General features: G+C 43.1%; 1 protein-coding gene across 3 annotated transcripts; it reads right to left on the minus strand.

Moving 5' to 3' along the window:
- Window positions 1-534: 534 nt before the first annotated feature.
- LOC124035217 (rabphilin-3A-like) lies at window positions 535-27,912 on the minus strand. Of its 3 annotated transcripts, none has more exons than XM_046348653.1 (19): window positions 27,709-27,912; window positions 14,712-14,910; window positions 12,612-12,705; window positions 12,385-12,396; window positions 11,701-11,829; window positions 11,353-11,480; window positions 11,079-11,164; window positions 10,344-10,518; window positions 8,831-9,016; window positions 8,519-8,701; window positions 5,818-5,897; window positions 5,582-5,656; window positions 5,204-5,313; window positions 4,901-5,027; window positions 4,744-4,800; window positions 4,407-4,561; window positions 4,085-4,166; window positions 3,802-3,898; window positions 535-3,695 (listed from the first exon to the last, which is right to left on the minus strand). In XM_046348653.1, the coding sequence occupies exons 3-19, from the start codon at window positions 12,683-12,685 to the stop codon at window positions 3,565-3,567; spliced, it is 1,887 nt and encodes a 628-aa protein (XP_046204609.1). In that variant the 5' UTR covers window positions 12,686-12,705; window positions 14,712-14,910; window positions 27,709-27,912; the 3' UTR covers window positions 535-3,564. The 3 variants fall into 3 exon arrangements, with proteins under 3 accessions (XP_046204609.1, XP_046204610.1, XP_046204608.1); XM_046348654.1 differs by having other exon boundaries at window positions 14,702-14,910; XM_046348652.1 differs by lacking the exon at window positions 14,712-14,910.
- Between the last annotated feature and the right edge of the window lie 18 nt (window positions 27,913-27,930).

Below are 27,930 nucleotides of genomic sequence, written 5' to 3' on the forward strand. Positions count from 1 at the left end.
TATGGGGAATCAATACCGTTTATAGGCTACATTAAAAATACTTTTTCTATGAGTGCATTTTTTAAGCAGAATATGTCATTTACATTTTTGCTTTTATTTATAGGTATGTATTCAAATACTGTAAATTGTATAATACATACCCATTATCCCCACTAATGGCACCACATCAAGTAAATAAGTTTGCATCAGAGGCTGGTGAGGAGAGCTATAGGAGACGGGCTCATTGTAATGGCTGGAATGGAATTAATGGAACGGAGTCAAACACAAATATGGTTTCGGTACCGCTCCATTAATTCCATTTGAGCCCATCCTCCTATAGATCCTCCCACCAGCCACCTCTGGTCTGCATGTAACAACGTTATCACTCGGATTCCAAATCCTTGTCTTCGCATGGTAAAAAGTAGGGTAAACCATTTGAGAGCTGATGCAAAAGAAAAATTGACAAGCAAGTAGCATCAACACCACAAATCTACTTATTATCACACCACAAAGACCATAGACAGTACACAAGATAATGATCTCAAGTTTGTCCATTTCAGATAGCTTTTATTGATCTGTGTAAACCTAACTCCTTGTAAAATCTTTACATGCAAATTCATTTGCAAACATACATAGATATTTAAATGTATTTTCTCTCCAGTGCATGCACTACTTATTTACAGTTACATAAATAAAACCAACAAATAATTTCATTAAATACTGTAGGCAGAAAAAAATTGAGAACAGTTGTGTCCTCTTTAGGTTTAGAGATACTTACTATCTAGAAGAGAAAATAGAAACTAATGAAGGTTAAAGACCACTGAACTGGTTCCAGAACAGAACAGGTAGGCTACAGTAGTACTGTAGAACCAGTGAAAATCAAGTGCATACGCAACAAAATAATGTTGAAATTGTGGCCACTGGTGGACAACAAGACAACACAGTTCAGACAGGCTCTCATTACTGCGTGAGCCCCTGGTTTTACCCATCAAAGGAGGAGACCGAGCACTTGGTGAAAAGGCATCACTCTATGGATGAGATTCATCTCCATTAATATTCTGCCTTCAGGAACTAGTCGGTGAGATCCATTTATTAATGTGCCCACTGAGTGTTATCTGAGCTCTGGGTACAGGGCCCTAGCTGTGCTCTCATCCCTGTCACATTACCAAGCTGAGGATGCTCCGAAGAGAGGCTAAAGTAGCCTGTCACATCAACTCATTTATAATCCATTGGAAACCAAATGATAACAGCAATAGTCCTAATATTCATGCAGCATAAATTAATGTATGTTGCGGTGGCCTCAGTGTTTTAAAAAAGCATTTGGAACAATGTTAAGGGTTGGAGACGTAAACCATCAAATTACAATAGAATTTGTATCTTAAAAAGTCTATGTATATATCATGAACCACAAGACGTCTCATGCATAGGGGTTTTTGAGAAACTTGCAAACAGTTGTATAAATTGAGGTCATTCCATTGTATAAGGTGTGCTTTGCTTGAATTGCGGTAATTGGTCAACAGCCACACGCCAAAGCTTTGAGTGATTGGTGCAGCAGAAAAGGATGGGGCAGGAAGGGAGGGGCCCAGTGTGGGTAAAAGGGGTGGGGGTGTGTGACTGCTCCAGGCACAGAAAACACAGGGGTCACGAGCACAGTGCATGCAAGTTAAGCAGCACATTCTCTTACGACAGCCTTACATTGTCTTATTTAGTATGTCTAAGGTGGAGCAGGCTTTAAGTGTCAGTGAAAAATCTGATAATGTGCATTCAATGTAAAAATTGTCACTCAGTAGACAACCTCTGTAAGCTGTCATTGTAAACCATGTGCAATAGGGAAGTACACACCTGTCATAGTAGACATTTCATTACTAGCCAGGGAAATATATTTTTTTCCTGTCTCCGCTCTCCCTTCACCGTAAACAAAGACCTGAACCAGATGGTCAACTTTTCAGAGCAAACATTCTCATAAAAAAAAAAAAAAAATTTGAACTCTATAAACCAACCTGGTCTCAGAGCATTTTGTATTTTCTTTACGTAAATCTGAGACACTCCATTCAGTATGATATGGTACGTGTTGTATGGTATATATTCATTTGTGGTTTTCCATCTCCCATTTCGAATGATATGTTAAAGATTACAACTCTTATTATATGTTACGAATTTGCAAAATGCATAATATATTATGAATTTGCAAAACGTATTATATGTAAAAAATTCTAGCTAGGTGGCTAGGTGGATAACGTTAGCTAGGCTAGGGGTTAAGGTTAAGGTTAAGTGTAGGAGTTAGGTTAAAGGGTTAAGGTTAGGGTTAACTAAAAGGGTTAAGGTTAGGGGAAGGGTTAGCTAGCATGCTAAGTAGTTGCAAAATAGCTAAAAAGTACTAAGTAGTAGAAAAGTTGCTAATTAGCTCAAATGTAAAAGTTGTCATTGATGAGATTCAAACTCGCAACCTTTGGGTTGCTAGGCATTTGCAGTATACGCTGACCCACCCCACTCTACCTTAAGTAACCATCTGTCTTATGTAACCATACCAAACGTAACATTTCATGCTAATTTGAGTGTCCTGGATTTACATGTACTATGTTAAGTCTAGTCAATGAGACCAGGGTGCTATAAACAGGACTCAAATAAGGACTAAAAGTGAACACTTGACAGAAATTGAGTACATTTAGTTTTCCAGCAGGAGTGCAATCGTTCAGTTAATCTTTAAACTGATATTGAAATTAATAAATATGAGTTACTTAAATTGCCTATTAATTTTAGTATGTAATACATTCAAAAACAAAGAAATATACTCTCCAAACTAAATGTCATTGAATTGATTTGTAAATCATGCCCTTTTTCATAGTCCAGAATATGTTTATCCTCAATTTCAGAAGATCAGCAGCATGTGAAACATCTTCATGAGAATGCCATAATATTAATTAGATATCATTAAATAAACAGCTGTGCGTCCTCAGAGTGTTTTCATGTGGTTTTGCGTTCTCATACAAGTGGTAATAATACCGTATGGTGAAATGAAGGATTACAACCTGCCAGTCTAATGAACTTCATAGTTCAATGGGTGCTGCAGATGTTATCCCACATAGAATGCCATAACATATTGCTTCGTCGTCCTTTGTGCTAGTGCATTTCAAATGGATTTTTATTTAGTTTGGGATGTGTCAAGTTCAATAACACCTTCAACAGGCATGATAGTCTCAATGCAACTGTATACTGCAATGTCAAACATTAACATAATTTTTTGCCTTAAATTGTTGATTTTTAAAGGATGATTTTAAAGTATACCATGTTTTTCCTCTTGAGGAGTCCACTTGGTAGATACGTTTCAGTAAAGGGGGATTTATAGGAGAAGGGAATATCACACCTGGGAAACAGGGGAGGATGGAAAGGGTGCATGTGGTGGGTTGGGTTGAGGGCATGAAAGAATGACGACAGCCAGACAGGAAGACTACCGGTAAGTACAATAATACTAAAACTAAAATGAAGGTTATTGGGGAGGTGTGGAGGGAGGTTAGACAGGGTAATGTGAGAGAGGAGAGGGGGCTGAGTGTAGAGAGAGAGGACTTAGCTCATGCAAGGTGGGGGTTAGTTGCTGTTGACAGGATTCTCATTCAACAGGGTGTGCCAGCGCTCTATCTTCTTGTCCTTGTTCTTCAGGCACTCATACCAGTGCTTCAGCTGCTCCCCTTTGGCTGTGATGCCCAACTGGCACCCACCTATAGCAGACCAGCAGATAGGGAGGGGAGGGTGAGAGGACTGGCACAACATGGAACAATTCAACGAGGTCTCGTAGATCTCAAATGCATCTCCTATGGATCTTACCGATGTAATCGTTGGATTTCCCAATGTCGTAGTCCCACACTGAGATGTCCAGGGTCTTCTTAGCCAGGTCGCTGTGTTTGATGTCATAGCTAAATTCCTGTAACACAACAAGTGAGAAGTCATCCCCCTCACGATCTCCAATAAATGGAATTTAAATCAGTACACAAATCAATATATGGAGGTATTGACAGACATTTAATAATAAAAGCACAAACAAAGTACTGCTGTCAGATGGTTACTTCTGTCTTGTATTATTATTGCAAGACACCAACAGGGAACTGACCTCGTTGTACTCTGGGTTCAGGGTTTTCTTCTTGATATTTGTTTTGTTCTTGGCCTTCTTCCCCATATCAGGTTTCAGGCATCTAAACACATCAAACAAGACAAGCATATTTTGATGTTGTCATCCTGCATTTGGGGATAGGAAGTAAATTGCAAAACAGATGTATTCTACTGTGCAAATGAATAACTTTGACAAAATTCAATTTGTTTTGATATTTGAGAGAAAAGTGAATACTTCATCATGTAAACACTGGAAAAGTGTTAGAGAAGAATGTGTGTTTGTAATCACTCCTGATAGCAATCACAGTGAAACAGACACGGACATTTCGACAAATGGGTCAGAGTATCCATTGGCGTCCATGGAGGCCAGGTGAACGCAGCGCACTACACCCACAAGCAGGCGGTTCTGCTGGGTGCTGTACACGAGGGAGATAAGGATACGACCACGCTCCTCCACATCTCCACCATCCTTTCCACCCTGGAGAGAGCGGGGTGGAGTGAGATTGGGAGGTTAGAGAGAAAGAGAAAACAGGGAGCGAAAGATGGGTAAGAGAGAATGGAAGAGTGTCATTATATATCATATCATGAAGACATGATTTGTATGAGGACATGACGTAGCGGTAGTCCACTTGCCCACGCATGCTGGTCATACACCAATACCTCATCCTCATAGAGCGAAATGCCTCGAGCCCCTCCAGCTGTTGCGGTCTTCTTTGTCTGTGGAAGGATATGGATGTGGGTGGTCCAATCAGACATTGAAACAAATGGGACTCTTACTGTATATTTAATGTGTGAAGCAGGATGATATACTACTTACAGGGGCAACTCTCTCTAGACACACGTTGAAGTTTTTCTTCTGGTTGATCTTCAGTTTCTTCAGTGCAACGCGAGTTTCTCCGATAAACTCATTATGTCCAAACTTGTCCTCATCACAGACAGAGATCCTGCATCAACCCATACAGGACATCAATAATATTGGATCATAACATCCAAAGTAAAACAATTCAGCCCTTAGATAAAACCATGTCAACAAATGGAGACAACAAGACAGGAATGTGTTTTAGTGTTGTCTTGATGTTTAGTGAACCCTGTGTTTTGTTTCTCTGCTTCCATTATCCACCTGAGAGTCTTGCGCTGCATGTCCTCATCTGTGAGTCCGTGGTAGACCAGGGTCTCGTTCCATGCTGGGTTACGGGTGTTTCTCAGGGTTTTGGTGCGTAACTTGGTGGACTGCAGCACATGAGAGTAGATACAAGAGATCAAGATAAGGAACTTGACTTCAGCACTTATATCTGAGGCTGGATAGAGGCAATGGAGCTTCGTATGTAGTACATTGGATAATCTTTATGCCACAAGGTGGCAGGCTTGAGCTAATGGCGTGTATCATAGCATCACAGACATCATTCTCAGATTTTTCTGAATCATGACACATGCCATAATAAATACACAAGCATATGTTAACCCCCAGATAGAAAATAAGGGAGGTGAATTCCATCACCTTACTGGCCCCTGGCAGCAGATGCAGCTTGACATATGGATCAGCCAGTCCATTGGAGTCCATGGGCTTCAGTCCCTGAGGGGAAGACAAGACAACACATACTCTTTATGTCACCAGACAGAACAGAAGGGACAAGAAGTCCCTGTAAATTTGAACTACTGCGGCAGCATCTTTTAAACACAGGCCACTTCAGTGTAATTGTCTCAGGGTGAGTAAATGAGTGCAATAGGTGGTACCTTGGCTTTAAGGATGCTGCAGTGGAGACTGTTGTTCTCCTGCTCATAAAGCAAGCTGAACTCCAGCGCGCCAAGAGTGGCTGAAAAACATCCAGGGCAGTCATTAGATCAGATAACAGACAGGGTGTCTACTCTGACTGCACTGGAACATAGACACTAGCAGTACATCTAAGACAAAAGGCACTGAGTTGTAAGGAGAGTCTAGACTAGGAAAGATTCTCAAAGTATCAGAAAACATTGAGACTGCCGGCAGTAATAGAGACATGAGCTTCACGCCAGAGGGCAGACAAAAGAACAGGAGATCAAGCAGTGACCTGATAAAGGAGGGAGAAATGCATAATCCAACAGTGAATCTGCAGCCTAAATGGTCTGTAAAACAGATGAAATACGTTATGCCTCCGTCCACATATGAATAGAAAATTCCATTAAAAAGCAGCAAAATATTACTGTAATATCAAGGACACTAAAAATCACAAAGGAACACATTCAGGAAAATAATGTTCTAGTTAAAAAGACAGAAATACCCCAATTCAAACAGAATATGAAACATGTAAATAAAATGGATTGATAAGAGTAAAAAGTACTGGACATTCAGCTACAGAGCAGTTGAATGGGAGTCTTTACATAGATGTTAAGGGAGGACAAAACTGTGATGATACTGATAATCAATAGGTTTAAATCTATCATCCCTTCATTTAAAACAGTAAACCCCCAACAGCTCCAAACCACCACCACATTGTAATGGTTGGAAGGCTAGCTTTTAAAACCTGCAACTCCAGTAGTCCAGTGCACTGAAATCTCTCTAACTCCTACCAGCCCTTACACATCCCGAGCTAATACAATTTCAAATGGCTGGAAAACATTAAGAGTACAGACAGACAACTGAAAATGCACAAATGTAATTTGTATGATATAATGCCATCTCCAGTAACTACAGTGCCTTGATACAGCCACCACCATGCTTGTAAATATGAAGAGTGGTATTCAGTGATGTGTTGTGTTGGATTTGCCCCAAACATAATGCTTTGTATTAAGGACATCAAGTTAATTTCATTGCCACACTTTTTGCAGTTTTACTTTAGAGCCTTATTGCAAACAAGATACATGTTTTGGAATATTTTTTATTATGTACAGGCTTCCTTCTTTTCACTTTGTCATTTAGGTTAGTATTTATTTGTTAGTATTGTGGTATAACTACAATGTTGTTGATCCATCCTCAGTTTTCCTGTCACAGCCATTGAACTTTGTAACTGTTTTAAAGTCACCATTGGCCTCATAGTGAAATCTCTGATTGGTTTCCTTCCTCTTCGGCAACTGAGTTAGGAAGGACGCCTTCATCTTTGTAGTGACTGGGTGTATTGATACACCATCCAAAGTGTAATTAATAACTTCACCATGCTGTAAAGGTTATTCACTGTCTGCTTTTTTATTTTTACCCATCTACCAATAGGTGCCCTTCTAATTGAGGCATTGGAAAACCTCCCTGGTCTTTGTGGTTGAATCTGTGTTTGAAATTCACTGCTCAACTGAGAGACCTTACATATTATTGTATGAGTGGGGTACAGAGAAAAGGTAGTCATTCAAAAATCATGTTAAACACTATTATTGCAGACAGAGTCCATGGTACTTATTATATGATTTGTTAAGTAAATGTTTACTTATTTAGGCTTGCCATAACAATGGGGTTGAATACTGATTGAGTCAAGACATTTCAGCTCTTCCTTTTTTTAAATGTATATATATATATTTTTTAAACTGAAATTATTGAGTATTGCGTAGATCAATGACACAAAATCTCAATGTAATCCATTTTAAATTCAGGCTGTAACATATCAAAATGTAAAAAGTCAAGGGGTGTGAATACTTCTGAAGGCACTGTAGATGCAAACTAATGATGTACTACTACCAACCCTTTATACCATTGAGCATACAGAACCAGGACATCTCTGAGTAACTGATCCTGCACAACAGGACCTGACTGTCCTAGCACTGCCCACTCCATAGATAACTACAACCAATGAAGCCTCCGCTATTTCTGCCATTTCTGCCGTAACATTTGGGAACTAATCAAACACAAGGGAAATATAGATCCCGTCAGAGCTCTTGTATCACAAATACTGGGTTCTGTGCTAAATTCCCAGACCTCAAAGTAAATTAAAGCCCCATCCCCCAGGGAGAGAGGAAAGGCTATTCACCGCTAGAGGGATGGAACATGACGTACGGCTGGCATGACACGATTCCCATCACTCAAGAGAGACATTTTAAAAAATGGTTCCATTACAGTTTCTCATTACAGACTCACTATTGACTCGTTTTACATCCTCTTATACTTTACTTCCAAGATATTGATTCACATGCTTGGATAATATATGGTGGGTATCGTATATCATCTCCAATAGAGCTCCATGAATTCTACTAGAAGGATACACGTTGGCTGCTAGTATTATTAGATGATTCATATGCTTAGAATGCTACAAAGACCACCGACTCAAAAGAGTAAGAGATCAAACATGGAGATGTTACAACAGACTGGATAAAAGTGTCTGCTGAATGACTATGTAAACAAATAGAAATGCAAAGAGCAGAGTCTTTATATGTTGACTTAAAACAGCCTGGAATACGTGGAGAGAGATCGCTGAAGCAACAGACACAAAGCCCATGTTGTAGAGGTGTAAGTTGGAAGGACAAGATGGTCACTTACTGGCCTCATCTGAGTCACAGCTGTTTGCATCCTCCTCCTCCTCAGGCGGGGGTGCTTGTTGTCGAGCAGGAGGGGGGTTGTAGGAGGCAGGCTGTCTCTTCTCCTCCCGGATTGCAGGAGTCACTCTATCCTCCGCTGGAGCAGTGATAGTGGAGTAGCCACCTCCCTCCATCTCCAGTGGAGCTACAAGCACATACAAGGTAATGATTTGTTTTTTATGCGTTGGTCACTCATAATTCCATCCTCTATGAATGAAAAGTGTGTTTCAGTATCAAGGTCTGGTCTGGTGATGTGAGTCCAGCTTTTCCCTACCCTGCTTGGCTGATGCTGCTGGAGGGGGCCTGGAGCTCTGGACTGTAACAGCCTTCTGCAGCACCACTGGGCTGTTCTGGGCACCTCCCTCAGTGTAGCCAGAACTAGCCCCACCAGCGGCAATGCGAACCTCTCTCGGCTTATGGGCCACAGGTGGTTTGCCAGCACGCCCCTGTGCCTCTGGTCCTGCAACACACATGCACACATGAACAAGCGTGCACACATATAGACACACACACACACACACACACTCACACGTCAGTGTATCACTGAGACTACGCTGCAGTGGAATCCATAATTCTCCCTAGTCTCTGTGAATCCTTTTGATGTTGCAGTTTTTCCAATGCACAGGCATTGACCTACATACAGTACAACAAGCAGTGGCAGGCAACCTTGATCACATCATGAAGCATGGCTTTTTACTCTACCTTTCCCCCTTACTTTCTTTTACGAGGATATCTCACTACAATGGCAATGACACTGCTGCAAATGGGAGCAGATTGCCAGGGCACCCTGGAGGTGCCAGGCTTGCCCCAGCATGTACTTCCCACTACCTAACTGAAACCACCCACTCCTGGATCTGGCTGTCTGGGAGGAGATTGCAGTGCCCATGCTGTGAAACAGATCTGGGCTTTCATGGTAAGGATGAGAAATGAATAACAGAAATAAATGTTTGGAGGGACTGGAAGCCAGTGAGAGTTCACAACATCTGATGATGTTTGTCTGATGAAACTGGAGAGATGGTGCTTTGAGAGAGTGGCTATAGGGCAAGTATGGTACTCTAATGTACAGTACTGGGTCGAGGATTGGGTTAGGATAGTAGAATGATTAGGTTCTGTTGAAGTAATACTGGGGTTGACTGAATGACTCACCTGCTCCCTGCTGGCCATAACTAGGAGCGTGACTCTCCTCTGGACTTGGGAGATAGGCAGCACAGGACACTGAGTCTTTCTCACCCCTACAAACTCTTACTTCTGCTTGGTCTTCTGTAATGTTTCGTATTCATCACGGGAGGAAGCTGAGGGGAGGATGACTCATAATAATGGCTGGAGAGGAGTAAATGGAATGGGTTTTCATTCCATTCCATTTATTCCATTGCAGCCATTACTATGACCCCCTCCTCCCCAATTAAGGTGCCACCAGCCGCCTGTGGTACATGTTCATGAATTAGGACCTCTCCTGTGTGTACATTGCCCACTGGGATACGTTGCCAACAAAAGACAAAATAGGTCTGCTAAATTTAGAAATCTGAAATAAGTCTTCATCTTCGCTAAAGAACATTGTAGATACAATTCAGGCTTTCCGTTGCTTTCTTTTTCAAGTCGTTTTAGAATGTAATATTGAGTTCAGGGCAACATAATTCCCATTTAGCTATAATTAGTTCGCTGAATCTGTTTCATTCTGCCGGCTAGTTAATGAAAACAGACCAAGTCTGTATCTACTTTGCCACTCTCACAAGCCAAGAAAGCAATCAACCTGAAACAACTCCCACAGCTCTGTCTGGCCTGGTTACCTCTGGCCTGTGCCTGTGGCAGATCACCAGCAGCCCTGGGGTCAGAGGCTGCTGGCTCCTGGGGTTCTGAGGCCCGCTGGGCGCTTGACTCTCTGGACTTGGAGATGGGCATGGGCGAGGGCAGGAACTGCTTGGGGAAGCCTTTAAAGAACCAGGCACCAGATCGCTTCCACACCTAAGAGATGATGAAGAATCTTTCATCTTTCAGATCCCCAATAGCTGATGCCATGACAACAGCTAGTCTCATGGGGTCCAAAAAGAATGGCCTGCGTCATACAAGCTTTAACACTGACACCTACAATCTTAGAAAAAAGGTGCTATCTAGAACCTAAAAGGGTTCTTCGGCTGTCCCCATAGCAAGAGCCCTATTTTGTTCCAGGTAGAACCATGTTTTGTTCCAGGTAGAACCCTTTTGAGTTCCATGTAGAACCCTTTACACAGAAAGTTCTACATGGAACCCAAAAGAGTTCTATCTGGAACCAAAAAAGGGTTCTACTTGGAACCAAAAATGGTTCTCCTATGGGGACAGCTGAAGAACCCTTTTGGAAGCCTTTTTTAGTAAGAGAGTACACTCACTGTTAATCTCCCTGATCCCTGGTCTCGCTTGAAGTAAATCGTCACTTTGTATTTTTCACCCACCATGTCTTTTAATTCACTATGACACATAGTGTAACACCACGCTATGACATATCCCTGTCATATCCCTGTCACCATGTGTTTCACAGAAACACTCACCTCTCGCTGTTCACTGCAGATCTTGCAGAGCCACACAGAGCACGGCCGGCTCCCACTCTGCACTCCACACTTGGTGCACATGTGCTACAGTAGAGGAGACACAGGTTCACAAAGAGGTCACAATGTCATAAATTACCATACCATTTCATTGCTCAGGCTCTATTGTGGCAAAACATGGTCCGTAATAGCCTATCAGAGCAAAAGCTTTAGTGCCTTTGCCTTCTAGGGATGGGCCAAAAACCAATCTTTCCAGCCCCCGTGCTGCACATACCTTTTTTGCAGTCCTCACACACCACTGAGCTGACCCCTGGCACACCCAGCTGCTCCCCACACAGCAGACAGCGGTTCACCCCGTCCCCACACACCGTCTTCTTCATGTCATCTAGACGGTTCACCAGGCGCCTGCAGCAGTTGGGACAACTCTCATTACAGCCAATTACTAGTAGAACATAGAGTTCAGTTGGATAAATGTGGTAATGATAGTCCAACTGATTGAATAATGTTGTCTGTAATTCTATCATCTTGTGCAGCATTTTTGCAGAGCTGAAAATGTAACAACACTGAGGTATGCAATGCAATGGAGCTCCAATCTATTAGCTCAGAATGTCTCTTCAGTTCTCACCCAATTCTCTCCTGCTCCATGGCCTCCATCTTCTCAGCGCGAGCGATCACACCGTTAATGATCTCCTTCTCCTCGTCAGTCAGGTCCGGAGCGCCGGGACCAGGCCTGTCCTGGTTAGTCCAGTTACCCCTGACAACCACACAGGAAAACTGTCTGGGGCTGAGGCTTGCATGGTTTGCTAGTCCAGGTCAAACCCTCAGACATACAGTGTGAAATTAAATGTACATGCAAAATAACACTCAAACAGAAGAGTGGACAAATAGAGAGCGGTATGCAATAGACAAATAGAGAGCGGTATGCAATAGACAAATAGAGAGCGGTATGCAATAAACAAATAGAGAGCGGTATGCAATAGACAAATAGAGAGCGGTATGCAATAGACAAATAGACAGCGGTATGCAATAGACAAATAGACAGCGGTATGCAATAGACAAAGAGACAGCGGTATGCAATAGACAGGGAACGTAATACAAATAATACCATAATGGCATAATGCACATTTGCACATTGTACCAACACCCCGTCATTGTGTCTGAAACATATGTGAACATACAATCATTCACGAGTGAATCTACACTTACCTATAAACATACCGTACATACACAAACACACACTATAATAGTAGATTGGAGCAGTGCAGAGGGGGGAAGATAAGAGAGATGGAGTGAGAGCTTTTCTACTTACTGTTCCTTATCACTGAGTCCCAGCCAGGGCAGAGATGAGAAGAAAACAGACAGGAGAGGAAAAAATAGATTATTTCCTGGGAAGGCATGGAAGGGTTAACAGCACCATGAAAGGTTAACTGCACCGTTAAGGGTTAACTGCACCATGCAGCAGGCAGCTGTGCCCGGCGATTCCCGCAGGGTGCTTAGTGTACCCAGTGTTCCTGCTGTTCTGTCACCAGTTCTTACTTGGCATGCATGCTCCTCTGCCTGTCGTTGGGTACCCAGCGGTCCGAGCTACCGCCCATCACTGCGTCCGTCATGGCTGCTGCACTATAGCCCTCTGCAGGTGGACACACACAGAGATGAAACACACACAGTTAAATGATAGATGCTACATACAAGAAGAACTTCTTATACTGAAAAAATATATAAACTTTATGAGATGAAATAAAAGATCCCAGAAATGTTTGTTTTGTTTACATCCCAGAAATGTTTGTTTTGTTTACATTTAGTTTACATCCCTGTTAGTGAGCAATTCTCCCTTGCCAAAATAATCCATCTACCTGAAAGGTGAGGCATATCAAGAAGCTGATTAAACAGCATGATAATTACACAGGTACACCTTGTGCTGGGCACAATAAAAGAGCTCTCTAAAATGTGCAATTTTGTCACAACACAATGCCACAGATGACTCAAGTTTTGAGGGACCGTGCAATTGGCTTGCTGACTGCAGGAATGTCCACCAGAGCTGTTGCCAGATAATTTAATGTTCATTTTTCTACCATAAGCCGCCCCCAACGTCATTTTAGGGCATTTGGCAGTACGTCCAACTAGCCTGTTCAGTGTTGTAACCGACTTCAGTGGCCAAATGCTCACCTTCGATGGCCACTGGCACGCTGAAGAAGTGTCCTCTTCACAGATAAATCCCGGTTTCAACTGTACCGGGAAGATGGCAGAAGTATGGCATTGTGTGGGTGAGCGGTTTGCTGATGTCAACGTTGTGAACAGAGTGCCCCATGGTGGCGGTGGGTTTATGGTATGGGCAGGCATAAGCTACGGACAACGAACACAATTGCATTTTATCGATGGCAATTTAAGAGACACCGTAACGAGATCCTGAGGCCCATTGTCGTGGCATTCATACGCAGCCATCCCCTCATGTTTCACCATGATAATGGATGACCCCATGTTACAAGGAGATGTACACAATTCCTGGAATCTGAACATTTCCCTGTTCTTCCAAGGCCTGCATACTCAGCAGACATGTCACCCATTGAGCGTTTTTGGGATGCTCTGGATCGACGTGTACGACAGCGTGTTCCAGTTCCTGCCAATATCCAGCAACTTCGCACAGCCATTAAAGAGGAGTGGGACAACATTCCACAGGCCACAATCAACAGCCTGATCAACTCTATGCAAAGGAGATGTGTTGCGCTGCATGAGACAAATGATGGTCACACCAAATGTTGACTGGTTTTCTGATCCACACCCCTACCTTTTTTTTAAGGTACTGTATCTGTGACCAACAGAGCCATAGCTGTATTTCCAGTCATGTGAAATCCATAGATTAGGGCCTAATTTATTTATTTAAATGGATTGATTTCCTTATATGAAATGTAACTCAAAATTGTTGCATGTTGCGTTTATATTTTTGTTCAGTGTAGCTACAGAGACTCATTGCCCTAAATCACTTAGGCTGTACTTTAAGATGTGCAATAACGTTCTGTGATATCTTCATTGGAAACAACATGAACAATTCTCCTCTTGTCACACATGAAATGAATATGGGTCACACATTGTTAGATTATTACGCTGAATTGTTTATTCAAAGTTGTCTTCTCATCTTTACCACAACTCAAATCAATCCATGAAATCCATGCAGGAAAGAATAACTAACTGTCAATTGACACAATTTATTGACGGTCACATTTAATCTCCGCTGCTTATGCAGCACCGACTTCAGCACTAATATCGCTGCACTCTCATCAGCAGGCAGAACCCTCTGTCTGCTCCAAGTGTGTGGGCCAGGATTGCAATGGCCTTGAATTGGCTTGTCACCACACACACTTACTCTAATTGATGTAAGAGTCTGATACTGATACAGTACATTACAATACCAACGAGGGCTATGAATAACAATCATATCAGCTGTGATCTGTGTCAACTCTTATGGTAACAATCGATAAACCATGTCTTCCAATGTCTAGCCAATTCTTACAGTACAATCCACGTTTATGTGCCACAGTGATGCAACCACTGAGCAATTCAATCTAATGGAGCCAAGTGACAAAAAGAAACCTGCAGAAATCAATAGGAGTTTAGTGAACTGAATGTACCTGTACGCACCGGGTGTGTGTAGGTGCACGTTCACGAGACTCAAAACTCCTAAGGGCCACCACCAGGCAGAACGAAGAGCGACACCCAACTAGCAACAAGGCGGGTCCTCGGGGAATGAGGAGGGTGGGGAGGGTCAACAATCCTCTTTCCACAGCAGCCTGTCTCCGTTTTAGAGGCTCCTCCTTCCAAGGCTGACGCTAGCAGGGAACTGAGATGTGATGTGGCGTGATTGGAGAGAGCGAGGGTGAGACAGAAAAAGAGAGAGAATAAAGAAAGTGTAAGGAAGGAGGAAAAAGAAAAATCCTTCAATCCAATTTGTCTTCAGTTTGCTCCGATTACTCCACAGAACTCCAGATGAGCACTGCAGAACATAGCTAGAAGCGAGAGAGAGAGAGAGAGAGAGAGAGAGAGAGAGAGAGAGAGAGAGAGAGAGAGAAAGGTGCGGGTGATGCTGATCTGCAGTATTAACTCCTGTAGGCTAAACACTCCAACTTATTCTGATACTGCTTGTTCATTGAAATCACCAGCAGAATGCACAACAATTTCCATGTGGGAGGATGCCTTATTGTATTAGCCTGGAACCTGTCACACTATGCAAATGTAGACTACAGTAAGTGCACCCGGCATTCATTCATTATTTCCCACTGTCCAGCTCGCGAAGGGAACAACATAAATGTATAACACTGTATACACCCCATAGGCTGAGTCTCACAACTATGATTCTCCTTTACTGCACACAAAATGAATCATCCTCTTTTGTTCAGGATGGTTATCCTGGGGAGGCAGATAGAGAGAGAGGGGAGGAGGGGGAGCAGAGGTGGAGAGATACTCAGACATACACTACACAGACACTGGACGAGCAGCTCTCACCCAGACAAAGCTTTGTATCGCTGCAGATAGACACTGTTGCGTCACTGGGGTGAGTGTGCAAGAGAAAACGCCTCAGCTGAAGTAGGTTTCCTGTCAGTGTTGGCTACACGGAGCTCATTAGCAGAGACCTTCAGGGGACTGATTCAGAGAAAGGACACGACATGCTGGTCAACAGCCTTCAACAGCTTTCTCTTTAAATTAGTCTGTCTCAATAAGTATGATGCAGGGTTGGCACTTAGTCTGCATCATCCTTACTATGACCCTCATTCAGTGTTGGAGAGTCAACCAGCTCGTCATTCATTCATCTCATTCAGTGTTGGAGAGTCAACCAGCTCGTCATTCATTCATCTCATTCAGTGTTAGTCAACCAGCTCGTCATTCATTCATCTCATTCAGTGTTGGAGAGTCAACCAGCTCGTCATTCATTCATCTCATTCAGTGTTGGAGAGTCAACCAGCTCGTCATTCATTCATCTCATTCAGTGTTGGAGAGTCAACCAGCTCGTCATTCATTCATCTCATTCAGTGTTGTGGAGTCAACCAGCTCGTCATTCATTCATCTCATTCAGTGTTGGAGAGTCAACCAGCTCGTCATTCATTCATCTCATTCAGTGTTGGAGAGTCAACCAGCTCGTCATTCATTCATCTCATTCAGTGTTGGAGAGTCAACCAGCTCGTCATTCATTCATCTCATTCAGTGTTAGTCAACCAGCTCGTCATTCATTCATCTCATTCAGTGTTGGAGAGTCAACCAGCTCGTCATTCATTCATCTCATTCAGTGTTAGTCAACCAGCTCGTCATTCATTCATCTCATTCAGTGTTGGAGAGTCAACCAGCTCGTCATTCATTCATCTCATTCAGTGTTGGAGAGTCAACCAGCTCGTCATTCATTCATCTCATTCAGTGTTGGAGAGTCAACCAGCTCGTCATTCATTCATCTCATTCAGTGTTAGTCAACCAGCTCGTCATTCATTCATCTCATTCAGTGTTGGAGAGTCAACCAGCTCGTCATTCATTCATCTCATTCAGTGTTAGTCAACCAGCTCGTCATTCATTCATCTCATTCAGTGTTGGAGAGTCAACCAGCTCGTCATTCATTCATCTCATTCAGTGTTGGAGAGTCAACCAGCTCGTCATTCATTCATCTCATTCAGTGTTGGAGAGTCAACCAGCTCGTCATTCATTCCTCTCATTCAGTGTTGTGGAGTCAACCAGCTCGTCATTCATTCATCTCATTCAGTGTTGGAGAGTCAACCAGCTCGTCATTCATTCATCTCATTCAGTGTTAGTCAACCAGCTCGTCATTCATTCATCTCATTCAGTGTTGGAGAGTCAACCAGCTCGTCATTCATTCCTCTCATTCAGTGTTGGAGAGTCAACCAGCTCGTCATTCATTCATCTCATTCAGTGTTGGAGAGTCAACCAGCTCGTCATTCATTCATCTCATTCAGTGTTGGAGAGTCAACCAGCTCGTCATTCATTCATCTCATTCAGTGTTGGAGAGTCAACCAGCTCGTCATTCATTCATCTCATTCAGTGTTGGAGAGTCAACCAGCTCGTCATTCATTCATCTCATTCAGTGTTGGAGAGTCAACCAGCTCGTCATTCATTCATCTCATTCAGTGTTGGAGAGTCAACCAGCTCGTCATTCATTCATCTCATTCAGTGTTGGAGAGTCAACCAGCTCGTCATTCATTCATCTCATTCAGTGTTAGTCAACCAGCTCGTCATTCATTCATCTCATTCAGTGTTAGTCAACCAGCTCGTCATTCATTCATCTCATTCAGTGTTGGAGAGTCAACCAGCTCGTCATTCATTCATCTCATTCAGTGTTAGTCAACCAGCTCGTCATTCATTCCTCTCATTCAGTGTTGGAGAGTCAACCAGCTCGTCATTCATTCATCTCATTCAGTGTTAGTCAACCAGCTCGTCATTCATTCATCTCATTCAGTGTTGGAGAGTCAACCAGCTCGTCATTCATTCATCTCATTCAGTGTTAGTCAACCAGCTCGTCATTCATTCATCTCATTCAGTGTTGGAGAGTCAACCAGCTCGTCATTCATTCATCTCATTCAGTGTTGGAGAGTCAACCAGCTCGCCATTCATTCATCTCATTCAAGTGAGTCAGTGTATTGTGCCTTGAGAAGAAGCTGGCATTTTCTCCTGCATTTTTCCAAATGACGGGGGTCTGAGAGCCAGCACTGCGCACTGCACAGCACAGCGGTGCCCGGGGACAGGAGAAACAACCATGCAGAACCATGTGAAGCTGTGCCAGAAAAGAATAATGGAAGACAGAGGGTGAGATGGGGGAGGAGAAAGAGAGGCGGAGACATGGAGGAAACCTGAGCACCAACATCGTTGTCTCCTTCGTCATTAACATCACTCATCCCCTCATACAGGGGTGGAAAGGACCCATTTAGAAACCTGTGACTCAAAGTGACTAACAGGATTGTCCATAGGCCTACTAGTGTGTGTCATTTAGGAGCCCAGCCACACGTCCCCTCCAACCCAACCTGTTCGCAGGGGAGAGATAAAACGTGTTTCCAGCAATGTTCCAATGGTGTTCCTGAACTACTTGAATGTACAGCTGTAAAACAAAGGGAAAAAAAGATGTCAAACTCTACTAGGTATAGAATGACTAGCTTGCTCCCTCCCATTGTAGTATGAATTGGACACTGACTACAAAACTTGCTTTGATCTTTAAAAACTGGGGAGGGTGAGACATGAGAGGCTTTTTGAGATACATCATACAGTAAGTACCCTTTACTGAAGCTCTGACTGCAATGGACACACCGCTCTGCCAAGACTCTCTCTCTCTCTCTCTCTCTCTCTCTCTCTCTCTCTCTCTCTCTCTCTCTCTCTCTCTCTCTCTCTCTCTCTCTCTCTCTCTCTCTCTCTCTCTCTCTCTCTCTCTCTCTCTCTCTCTCTCTCTCTCTCTCTCTCTCTCTCTCTCTCTCTCTCTCTCTCTCTCTCTCTCTCTCTCTCTCTCTCTCTCTCTCTCTCTCTCTCTCTCTCTCTCTCTCTCTCTCTCTCTCTCTCTCTCTCTCTCTCTCTCTCTCTCTCTCTCTCTCTCTCTCTCTCTCTCTCTCTCTCTCTCAACAGGGAGCTGACTACCTTGCATCTTTTTATTACAGCACACAGCACAATATCAAGACCATTATGACCACAATCACTTCCTTAAATTTCCAAATGGCACTGGGTTATGTCCCACCTTTATATCATTTTTAATGGAGATACACCATTACAGGAGTCCTTCTGTACTGAATTTCCAGCATAATAATTCCTCTGCCCTGCTCTGAGACAAGAGAGAAATGCCTTAAGTGGGTTAATGAGACTCTGAGATCAATGCAAACTCCCACGATTGGTTTTAGTTTAATTAATCATTCATCGGGGTAGTGTTCCTATTGTGACTTACAGAATTGAAAGTTATTTAGGGGTGGAGCTTGAAAAAGCCTGTGTCCGGCTTCAGGGCACTGCTGCTACAGCCGCCAGCCACCACCCACCTACCTACATGGCTTGCCATTGGCTGTTGTTGACTCCCTGAGGGTTGATGTGACAAAAAAGGGCTGTACTGCTGAGCTCCACAGCCAATCCCTTTTGAGAGGTATTGATGGCAAGTTGATGCATTAATCACTCTTCTGTTCAAGGGGCTTTGTGTCATCATTCCACCAAGAATCACACTATAACCATAAGGTAATTTACATTACACACACAATAGATATTGATGTGAGAAGCACAAAAGCACACTTTCCCACATGAAATATTACATTTCTGCCATTAAGTTGCTATATGCTAAGAAAGGACCACCATGCTCTCAGAATCTTCAGTAAGTCTACCACAGAATCAGCTGCTGAAGGGCTTGTGCCTCTGCTCTGCCTCTGTCTGTCAACCACACCCTCCTTATGCTGAGCTGAGCTGGCCTTTTAGCCATAAAAACCTGGAAATAATGTTAGCAGAGGACTAACAAAAGCCATTAGGAAATAAACACACTGATTGGTTGGCACAGGATGTTTCCGGGTAAAGACCACTTGTGTGTAGCAGTGCTGACAAGTCCCCCAAGCCCACCCCTTATTAAACCTTTTTCCCACTATCAACCCGAACCATAACATTCTGCATGTTACAGTGAACAGGGTAGGAATGTTTTATTGGGGTGGTTACAGCAATATTCTTGCTGGTTTCAGCACAGCCAGACTGATTGAGGACTCAACCAGCCAATTCTCTACATTAAAAAAAAGCACACGCTTTTAGCCAAAGAGTCTGTTGGCAGTAGTAAGCGCAGCTGCAGAGATGCTTGGTAGTGGGGTCCTGGACCAGAGCCTTTGGCATCACTGATCTGTGTGGGTAGGTGCGAGGTAGTCAAGACTCCTGGGGTGTGCAACAATGGGCCTCCCGGGTGGCGCAGTGGTCTAAGGCACTGCATCGCAGCGCTAGCTGTGCCGCCAGAGACTCTGGGTTCGGGCCCAGGCTCTGTCGCAGCCGGCCGTGACCGGGAGGTCTGTTTCTGGCGAAAAACATAATTATATTTCAGTGATAAGAAGCACTGAAGCATCCAACGGGCAATGGGCTGATGCAGCCAATCTTTAAAAAGAAATCTTTACAGAAGTGTTTGTATATCAGTCATGGTATTTCCTTGAAAGGTACTCAAAAATAACCTTTTTGCTACTCTTCAACAAAGCAGTGGTTTCTGTTTGGGAAGCTTATCTTTGGGCTTTCCTAACTATCAGATTATCAATGAAACAATTTCATATAACAACATGTGGAACGAACATGCCCCTCCGACATGTAGAACAACTCTATTTGTGGAATTTTTATCTTCAGAGTTTGGCAACTGAATGTGGTTATACCAACATCCATTACTTGATGCTGAAATTACATTTTGAATATTTTTATGAGGTTTGATGAATGATTTACATGGTCAGAGTCGCTCTCCCATGCTCATACTCACTTTGGCTCATTCATCCTCTAACTTCCACTCCCTACGTTATCCTTAAATCTAATCAACTTTCTCATTATAACCGATGAAACGCCGCATTCCAAAGTGGTATCTTTGTCATTGGGATCAAATAGTGCTTCTGGCGTTAATGTGTTCTGGGGAAATTGGCAGGGGACTGGGGAGGCCATTGGTTTGAATGAAAGGCCCATTCTCCGTCAGCCCAGCAGGAGAAGGGGGTGAGATGGTGAGATAGCAACCCTGAGGCCTACATATGGACAGAACTGTAAAGCACTGCACCAAGTAACCCTCTACTGCAGGACGAAAACTTCGCTCAGCATTTCTTAATTATTTACAACTCCCACCCCATCCTCCACTGCTCCTCACTCCAGTGAAGGAGGTTCTCTTTCTCCTTTTAAGGCCTTAGTGTGCACTTTAGTTATTCATTACTCTATCTGCAAGACATTGTGTGTCTGAACACGTACAGTGGGCTCTGGGGGGAAAGGAAGAAGGAGAAAGAATGATGCGATAAAGGAGAGCTTGGCAGGAAGGAGGGATGGGGGAGGACAGGAAAGGGGCTTCTTTTGGGAGCCTGTTGGTATGCCAGTTGATGAGAGATGTGGCTGTGGTTTAGCGGAGCGGAAGGGCTCTTCCAGGTCTAGGACATACAGTACACGTCACATATGGTGCTCTTCGACCATACCACCAGTGTTACACTAGTGTACTGTATACACCCAAATGTAATAATAGGGAAATAATGTTTCCATAGCTAGGGCTGACACTGAGACTTGTGAAGAGAGTCATTGTAAATAATTTGTTCTGAACTGACTTGCCTAGTTAAATAAAGATTCAATTAAATAAATGAAAATAAAAGGAGCAGAATCAACAACCTCTGCATAATCAAAACGGTTGCTTTGTGAGAAGCTGTTAAAGTTCACAGTTAGCCATTTTTATGTAAATGTCATCAGAAAAATACAAGAGGCCTGGCTTTGGCTCCAAGTGAGAGCATATCCACCAGAGCCATGGCCCAGTGAGACAATGCTGCCGACCTGCGTAGATGGAAAGTTTGAGCCTTTTGGGTAAAGCACTGTGGTAAATCCTGTATGGAAATGTGCCATACAGTATTAGCCCTGTTTTCAGTCATATGAACGGGTCAGCAGGGACCATCTGTGTGGCCATCTGTGAGGAACAAAGAGGCGGCTTCACCTCTCTTCGGATGAGAGAGGATGGCCCTCCCTAGGTCTCACAGCCACCACCACTTCCACTAGGGAGGCATATTTCCAAATTCAGCCCCTTTGGGTAACAAACAGGAAAGACCCTCCTGTGACCAACAAGCACTTGCGCTGTCGCTACCCTGCAGACATGGCAATTTCATCCAAATAAAGCCAATGAGAGAGGGGACTGGAGAGGGTTGGCACACAAACACATACAAATGATAAGTACACACTCACACACATACTGTACAAACAACACTTCACACATAAATAGGATGCAATTGTACCTATGGTATCTTAGCATGATGAAAACAAATACAAATCTACAGGCATCTTCAGCAAAAATCTATTAAATTCCAACATTATATGTTGCATGTGTAGACCAATTTAAATTGAGTCATTGAACAATTGCAATCTTGACTTTGGTAACCTGAAAATGCAAGCATTATACAGACACCATTCATCATAAAGGCAGCATCCACCTGATTATATTTCAGGATGGGCTCCTCGTCCCTCATGTGCTCTCAGCTCATAGTCTGGTGACTCATCCTTGCCGTACCTCAGAAGTGAGAAGAGGGACGTGGAGATTAAACTAGAGTTGCGAGTCATTTTCCACTCATTTCCTCACTACCTCTCTCCATCTCAGGAAGACAGGCATAATCAGATGTGCATGGGGCATTACATTAAACCACGCATCTTCCAATGTCAAAATCTCATGGCTTATATTGTTACTCACAAGCCTTGAAATATGGCTATTAAACTAGACATGTTTGTACGATGCCTAAGTGGAGGAGGGAAATAGAATCGCATGCCTTTCTGTCTTTATTGTCTCTCTGAGGATAATGGCGATGCCTCTGGTGGGCCCCCGGCTGTTCTGCTGGAAATCAGCCATGAGGAGCTGGCACACTTCAGCTGCTGGCTATCTGACACTCCCTCTGGCCCCGCCAGAAAACTAGCAGGTACCATGTCCCTGAGTGTTTTTCAACAGATCCCTGTTTGCAAACAAAGAGCCCCCTCGCACCCACAGGTCTCTCTTGAAAATATATTTTAATCTCAAGGAGACTAACCTAGTTAAATGTTTATTTGATTTGATTTAACCTTAATTTAACTAGCCAAGTCAGTTTAACCTTAATCAACAAATAAAGTTTAAATACATTTTAAAAACATACACCGAAAAGAGAATCTAGAATTCAGCTATTCAGATAGGTGGGACAGGTTAAAGTTTAAGTGGCTTGTTTGTAATGAAAGTTGCTCAGTTGGCCTCAATTCTGACCCTGAGGCATTCCTCTTGATGTGACATGTTGTGTCCTGACTCCTGACATTCAGTTCAACCTGTTTAAGTACAGCTTAAGTTGCAGTGATGTAACAAGACAGGGAGATATGTTACGATCTGACTGTGTTGCATGTACTCACTCCTCAGCTTCCTCCCATCAAACAGCCTCAACCGTACAGCAGGATGATGAATACATCAATTGTGCACTGAAGCAGAGTGTATTGACAAACTGGTAGGGATTGCAATCTGCTTCAATTATCAATTCCAAAAACAGATTCCACATGCAAAGATTGATTCTTTATTTATATGGATTTGGCAATTTTGGGTGAGGTTGTCAGTCAGCTTTTCTTGAACATTTAATGACCTGTGATAGGACACGCTTTGATTAAAAAAGGTAGTTTCAGCAGTTTGATTACAAGGGAAACCCCTTGGTGACAGATTTGATGATACGCTTAGGCAGTACCACTCAACACTCACTCCCTCTCTACAATTACCCCATTAGGAAAGGCTTTTGATGAGCCAACTGTCTTAATGACCTGCCACTTGGTGATGTAGTGGGATCAGCAGTGGTCCTCTCCATCGCCATAGCTTAGGTTGGTCTGTCTATTCTGCTAAAGGGTTGCCAGTGGCAACATAAGAGGGCCTGTTATCCTCCGTTAATTTTAGAACAATCTTATCTATTGGACTGAGTCTGCAGTTGATTCTCTCTATTGGGGTGTGAGCCACTTGTCACAGATTCAACCCTCATCAAAGCCAGGCTATAGATAAGGCCAGTTCTGATTCTAAACCTCTCTTTTGGGTGGACTGTGGAGTTATTGTCTCATCAATGGCCCTTCTCTTCATCACCACAGTAGCTTTCGGAGAGCTGTGATAACAAGTGTCCAGGGGAACCCACTCTGTCAATCGATCCTGATCCCACGCCTTGATGATACTTAGAGAAGTACAAAGAAAAACATCTCACTCCCTTTGGACATGGAGACACAACACACACATAACCAGTCATATAGCTATCCAATCAACAAACTGTGTACAGCAGTCATGTACGTAAAAAAAAAATACACAAATTCATGCTCAGAAATCAAATACAATACGATACAGTTCAGGCTTTTATCTTTCCCCAAATATGGATTTCCGAGGAACATGAAGAAGAGGAACAGAACTACCTTTACCATCTGTGACCATGGTAACAGGGAGATCAGAAGAAGAAAGTCGGATTGATAAAATACTGTGTGTGTGTGTTTTGTGTGTGTGTGTGTGGGGGGGGGGGTGCATGAGCGTATGTGTGTGTGTGTGTGGGGGGGCGTGTGTGCATGAGTGTATGTGTGTGTGTGGGGGGGGGGGTGCATGAGTGTATGTGTGTGTGCGTCACGTTAAATCTAAATTCAGAGGAAAAATGAATAGGGGTAAAAAACACATGGCTAATTACTAATGACTAGTGTGCTTGGAAAAACTCTGAGCCTGAATTTCAACCCTTAATAATGCCTCCAGCCTGATGGCCTTCCTTCAGTCCTAGAAGTAGAATCGAACAAGAACCAGTCCCCTAAGAAAGCATGGTCTAAGGAAACAAACCCAAAGATACTGGAATATGGGTACATCTGCCTTCCAGCCTTAAATTATGTAGTTCGCTTGCAGAGCACTTATCTGTCTCTTTCCAATCTTTTTTTCTTCCTCTCTCATGACCACCTCTCTCTCTCTCTCTGTCTCTCTCTCTCTCTGAGAGAAGAAGCCACTGCTCCAAAACCGCCATAAAAAAAAAACAGACTACAGTTTGCAACTGCACATGGGGACAAAGATCGTACTTTTTGGAGAAATGTCCTCTAGTCGGATGAAACAAAAGTTGTGGCAAAATGGCTTAAGTAGAACAAGGTCAGGGTATTGGAGTGGCCATTACAAAGCACTGACCTCAATCCCATAGAAAATTTGTGGGCAGAACTGAAAAGGTGTGTGTGAGCAAGGAGGCCTACCAACCTGTCTCAGTTACACCAGCTCTGTCAGGAGGAATGGGCCAAAATTCACCCAACTTATTGTGGGAAGCTTGTGGAAAGCTACCTGAAACATTTGACCCAAGAGAAACAATTTAAAGTCAATGCTACCAAATACTAATTGAGTGTATGTAAACTTCTGACCCACTGGGAATGTGATGAAAGAAATAAAAGCTGAAATAAATAATTCTCCCTACTATTATTCTGACATTTCACATTCTTAAAATAAAGTGGTGATCCTAACTGACCTAAAGACAGGGCATTTTTAAAAGGATTAAATGACAGGAATTGTGAAAAACTTAGTTTAAATGTATTTGACTAAGGTGTATGTAAACTTCCGACTTCAACTGTAGAAGGGATTGATGGGACGTGTAGGGATAGGACGGTAGTATGGTGTGGTGTTTTTAATGCCCATAAAGAAATCTGGGGAAGTACGCATTAAAGATAACAATAGTAGTATAGTCGAAGAATTTATGATTAGTGTGTTCAACTGTATATATACTGTATATACCAAACATTAGGAACACCTTCCTAATATGGAGGGCTACCCCGTTGCCCTCAGAACAGCCTCAATTTGTTGGGGTATGTACTCTACAAGGTGTCGAAAGCATTACACAGGGATGCTGGCCCATGTTGACTCCAATGCTTCCCTCAATTGTGTTAAGTTTGCCAAATGTAATTTGGGTGGTGACCATTCTTGACACACAAAGGAAACTGTTGAGCTTGAAAAACCCAGCAGCGTTGCAGTTCTTGACACAAACCCGTGCCCCTGGTACCTACTACCATACCCCGTTCAAAGGCACTTAAATATTTTGTCTTGCCCATTCACCCTCTGAATGGCACACATACACCTCCATGTCTCAATTGTCTCAAGGCTTTAAAAAATCCTTCTTTAACTTGTCTCCTCCCCTTCATTTACACTGATTGAAGTGGATTTAACAGGTGACATCAATAAGGGATCACCTATATTCACATGGTCAGTCTGTCATGTTCCTAATGTTTTGTACACTCAGTGTATACTGTATATGGTGTGAAGCTCATCTATTCCTCCCCCTCTCACTCCCCCTGTCTCTTGACACACATGGTCACATTTGTCCTCCTCTCTCGCCATTCCATTCTCTTTCTCTACAGCAGCTGATGTACATAGATAGCATGGTAGAGAGAGAAGCAGAGAGAGAGAAAGAGAACGAGAGGGTGCAAGGGTGTTGAGCACTCGCTACAGTAGTTGCTCGTGGGAGAGGAGGCAACTGCAGATATCGGGAAGCCGTTCATTCAGTCTTATCTCCCCTCCCCCATGTAATCGCCATGCTTCAGGACTATGGCGAGAGTTTGAGATGGTCATTTCAGGGTTTCTCAGTATAGTCAGTGTTTCTCCTAGATTTTCACTAGATTAGGCTTCCCTGAGTAAATGGACCACAGGACCAGTCCAGGCTTGGGTTTAACCTCAACAATAAAACAATGGCACAACCATCAGGAAATAAGCCTTATGGATGTGACATTGTTCTATTGGTCAGGGGATGTTTGGTATGTGATGTCTCAATCTCCTCTTCAGGGCATATTGAGAACAGGGGTGGGGGGCCAGGGGTATCTGAACCACAGCCATGTTGAGGTTAAAACCAAAACCAACCATAGACTGGTCCTGTGGTCCATTATTCAGGCAAATCAAATTTAGGGAATAATCGAGGCAAAACACTGACTATACCGAGAGAAACTGAAATGATGATAGTACTCCCAATACCAACATCCCCAACTCTTGTCATAGACTTGAAGCAATCATTTAGAATCCATCTGCCTGAGTCAGGTCTGGAGTGGAGGCACATCAAGCACGGATGTGTTTCTCTCAAATCCTGCAGCAACGCCCAGGGATGAGATGAGAGGAAGCTTACTGCAACCACAGTATCTCCCAAATGACTTACCAGGGCTCTCGTCCCACATCACAACTGCAACAAGGAATCATCCAGACCTGAGAGAATGAATTGAAGTCTGCCACCAATTTCATTGTAAAGAGGCACATAGGCACATGGGTGTGTAGAGACGTTGGTGGAGGAATGGAGACTGCATGAAGCTTTGCCATAATCAGTGGTTATTAATGGACCACATTATTCATGAATGAAATGGATAATAAATTCAAGTATGTCAAAGAATCATGAGCATATACCAATTAATCAGCATACATATGACGCTGTATTTTACAACAGACAGACTGTAGCCTAATATCAGTTTTATAGAAGCATTGGTTTATGCTAAACATCAAATGACGTCAGTAAAGCTTGTACCTTACTGTTTAGTCGGCTGTATGGCACAGTATACATACTATTGGTATTTAGGTCATTTCACTCATTCAAAGCTTTTGTTAGAGCTGAAAATAATATGCTATCTATTTACTTGGTTTCATCTTCAACACGTTCATAAGGTAGATAAAAACTATGTTCCATTGGGTCCTTTTACAGAAATAGCATCATATTGCATACCATAGGTCTATGTAATAATTATATAATTTTCGAATTCAAATAAATGTTCATTGAGATCATTCAGATAAACTGAAGCGCAGCGAGCGCTCCATCAATGTTTCATGACAGAATCAGCTAGTTCCCATATGTGTGCACTATGTTCCTTTATTCATGCAACTGCAGTTGTGGAAAAAATATTGAATAAAAGCACACTGAAGTGCAGTACGTGAAATACAGCCTAATGCTCACAATAGATGCAGACCGTTAGAAAACCGTAGCAAGCCTACCTGAGATTCCAGCCCTCTCTCGAAGGAAGATGTCAGGGTATGACGCGGACCCATTTTATACTGGAGGCTACTTGGAATCAACAGCAAAACCGTTCATTGCGCATGCAACGCCTGTCACGAGCATTATTTTTGCGAAGAGGGGTGCTTCGTTTTCAATTCCTTATAACACCGTCGCTAGGGGCTGATCTCCACACAATGCGCCCTGCGTGGGCTCTCTCCTCT

The sequence above is a fragment of the Oncorhynchus gorbuscha genome, linkage group LG05, assembly GCF_021184085.1.
Source record: "Oncorhynchus gorbuscha isolate QuinsamMale2020 ecotype Even-year linkage group LG05, OgorEven_v1.0, whole genome shotgun sequence".
NCBI lineage: Eukaryota > Metazoa > Chordata > Actinopteri > Salmoniformes > Salmonidae > Oncorhynchus > Oncorhynchus gorbuscha.